Source organism: Naegleria gruberi (assembly GCF_000004985.1).
Source record: "Naegleria gruberi genomic scaffold NAEGRscaffold_229, whole genome shotgun sequence".
Taxonomy (NCBI): domain Eukaryota; phylum Heterolobosea; class Eutetramitea; order Acrasida; family Naegleriidae; genus Naegleria; species Naegleria gruberi.
The window spans coordinates 1-2,724 of NW_003163117.1; the positions used below are offsets into that span (position 1 = coordinate 1).

At 32.9% G+C, this 2,724-nt stretch overlaps 2 protein-coding genes and 1 pseudogene across 3 annotated transcripts in view; 1 reads left to right on the top strand and 2 right to left on the bottom strand.

Annotated features, from left to right (window-relative positions):
• Positions 1 to 413: 413 nt before the first annotated feature.
• NAEGRDRAFT_54782 (uncharacterized protein) lies at positions 414 to 1,110 on the bottom strand (the record flags this gene model as incomplete). The annotated part of the gene is made up of 2 exons (XM_002668417.1): positions 414 to 553; positions 624 to 1,110. The coding sequence occupies 2 exons, from the start codon at positions 1,108 to 1,110 to the stop codon at positions 414 to 416; spliced, it is 627 nt and encodes a 208-aa protein (XP_002668463.1).
• A 226-nt stretch (positions 1,111 to 1,336) lies between these two features.
• NAEGRDRAFT_t885 lies at positions 1,337 to 1,407 on the top strand (annotated as a pseudogene). The gene has a single exon. The product of its transcript is annotated as a tRNA-OTHER (tRNA).
• Positions 1,408 to 2,461: 1,054 nt separating this feature from the next.
• The window catches only part of NAEGRDRAFT_76623 (uncharacterized protein), a gene marked incomplete at both ends in the record, with an annotated part of 4,505 nt that continues 4,242 nt past the window's right edge, over positions 2,462 to 2,724 (bottom strand). The window contains one exon of the mRNA XM_002668418.1: positions 2,462 to 2,503. Coding sequence (XP_002668464.1) covers positions 2,462 to 2,503 — 42 coding nt within the window. The remainder of the gene's footprint in view (positions 2,504 to 2,724) is intronic.

The window sequence follows — 2,724 nt, forward strand, 5'->3', positions numbered from 1 at the left end:
ATTTCAGTCATTGACTACTTTGTGGAGTATTCTCTTCATGGTTTATATTAATGTGTTGCAATTGTGTACTCCTCTAGCTCCGTCAATTATTTTGTGGACAGATTTTGTATTTTTGATTATTGCCTTTGTACTCATTGTTTCTTTCAAGGGTAACTTTAGTCCTGTCTTGGTGAATAGTAAATAAAATTGAAGACCAATCTTTCAGGAACCACAAAAGTTACCGTTACGAATGTTGATGATTTTTTTTAAAAATTTAGAAAAAAAATAAAATATTCTTTAACGAATTACACGTTGATATTTTCCTTCAGGTACATTCAACAGATTTATCTTCAAGGTGTTGAAGTGGGGAATGATACTATGAAACAACAAGTGTGAATTATGTAAAGGCTGATTTCCTTCAACATGGTGAAAGTTTATTCTTGCTGTTGTTGGTCATCCTCTTCGAAGAGTAATTCATCTTGATCAGCTTCGTTCATATCTTCCAAGGCAAATTCGTACCTTTCCAAATCTCTCTTGAGTTGGGTAGAGTTGAATCCATGAACCATTCCACATCCTTTTAATCATCATCATAAGATATCATCAAATAATAATATTACATTCCAGTGATGAAGAAGAAAACTTACCAACACAAACATGGAGAGAAACTCCATCACCATCTGTTAATGCTGTCAGCTGTGGAGTTTGACCAGAGACTGTTCTACCATTTGGAAACTCCAAATACATGCCATCACTGTTACCATTACAAACAAAGATGAATTCGGAGCCACCACAGTGAGCACAGGTCTTGTCGGATGATGTTTTGGCTGATTTTGCTTCTGTTTCGTCCGAGTCTTCACCTAAAGTGGTGGTGTTTTGATTTCTCTTTCTCTTCTTGAAAGTTTCCACATAGTCTACTGGAATAATCTTTAATGATTCATTCCTGATGGTTGAATAAATATTGGAAACACTCAGTAAATCACAATGATTGTACAGAGAGACATCATTCAGAAAATCCTTCTTTTCCAAATTGTATCTATCACAAATTCTTTCATAATTCTTGTGAATCTTTTCCAAGTCTGACTTGTAATAGTTTTTGATTAAATGTTGAAGACGAGTAGGATCGTGAGGCATTTTGTTTTGTTACGTAATCAAAAGTTACTACTGTGTCCCGTTGCTTAATTTGGAAGCATCTTTTGAGGCAGGACCATTTGAATTTGGAAGTACATTCGAGGCACAAAGTAGCATTGGTCGGTTAAACTTTGCACATTCATGGATTAATTGTTTCACAAAAATCCAGTATTAAAATATAAGCAATTATTGTTCTTGAGATGTTCATTTCATTCCAAATGAACGTGAAGCGTCGATGGTTTAGTGGTAGAATACGGCGTTGCCATCGCCGTGACCCGGGTTCAATTGTATGTTTGAATGTTCCATATATAGTAAACCGTCTCCCGTTACCCAATTTCATTTTTTTAAAAAAATTAAAAAATTTTAAATGCGTCGACCAGTTTATAACACACATACAACATTCCCAAAAAGGAAAAGCGACTCCCGGTATCAAATAATTAATATTAAATACATTTATTGTTGTTGTTCTTGAATGGTACCTTTCCAAATATGGTGAATCGACTCACGGGTACCCTACTTCAACACATTTACACGTTGTTCATTATTCAATATTGTAAACTATTTAAATATTAAATATAATATTCCTAAAAAGGAATTTCAATTCCCGGTCGACGCAGTCATAACATTAATTTTTAATCATCATAACAATTGAGTCACTCATTGTTTCAAATTGTAACCTAGGCATACCATTATACAATATTCTCAATTTTTGAATTTTAATAATTTATATTGAGCTATATATAAATCAAAGTTTGTACCTCATTTTTTTTAAATGCCTCAAACCCGATGAACTTTTCTAAAAAAAAATGAAACGAGAACTTTTTACTTCCTTACCTCCAGAAATTCTTCTCTTGATAATGAAGTTTATTAGGAATGATCAAGATGATGATTTGGATATTCTTGGGTATCATTGGGATATGTTTAATATGCAATGCATATGCAGGATCTTGATGATTATTTTGATGAGTTTTGGTGGAATTATTTCATGATGAAATTTAAATTGTTTAGATATGAATGTGATGTGGACAAGGAATTGGACATGGAAACCTGGAAAGATGTACAGAATTTGAAACAGAAAAAGGAAATGAAGGATACACTCTATTTCAGACAACACCATCATGAGTTTGAAGCAATTTACAAAATTCTTTCCAATCCAAAGGTTTCAATGCGAAGAAAAGTTTTAATTTCGTGCATGAAGAGAAAATTAAGGATGAAATCCAAACCAGAAAAGGAAATGTTTGCTCTTCTTTTGGGAATTGACAATGTTGGAAAGAGGTGTATTGTGAGGCGAGTTGCTGATGGATTATTTGATAGATCGCCTAATAGGAAGATATTGTCTTCAAGGAGGATAAAATTAGAGATTGATGGTGTAGAATTGACTATTAGAGTTAAAGAACTAGGTACGAAAATATAATTTGAATGTAATTTTAACATTCTAATAATGGAAAAAGATTATTATGAAGTGCAAGACGAAAAGGAAAAAAGAGAAGAAGAAGTTAGGAAAATGTGTACGGAACAGTCGTGTTTCGTGCTTGTTTGTAGCTTGGATCAAAAGGATTCAGTCCAAAGTTTAAACAAGATTCTTTGTGATATAATTCGTTTTAAAAAACGAAACTC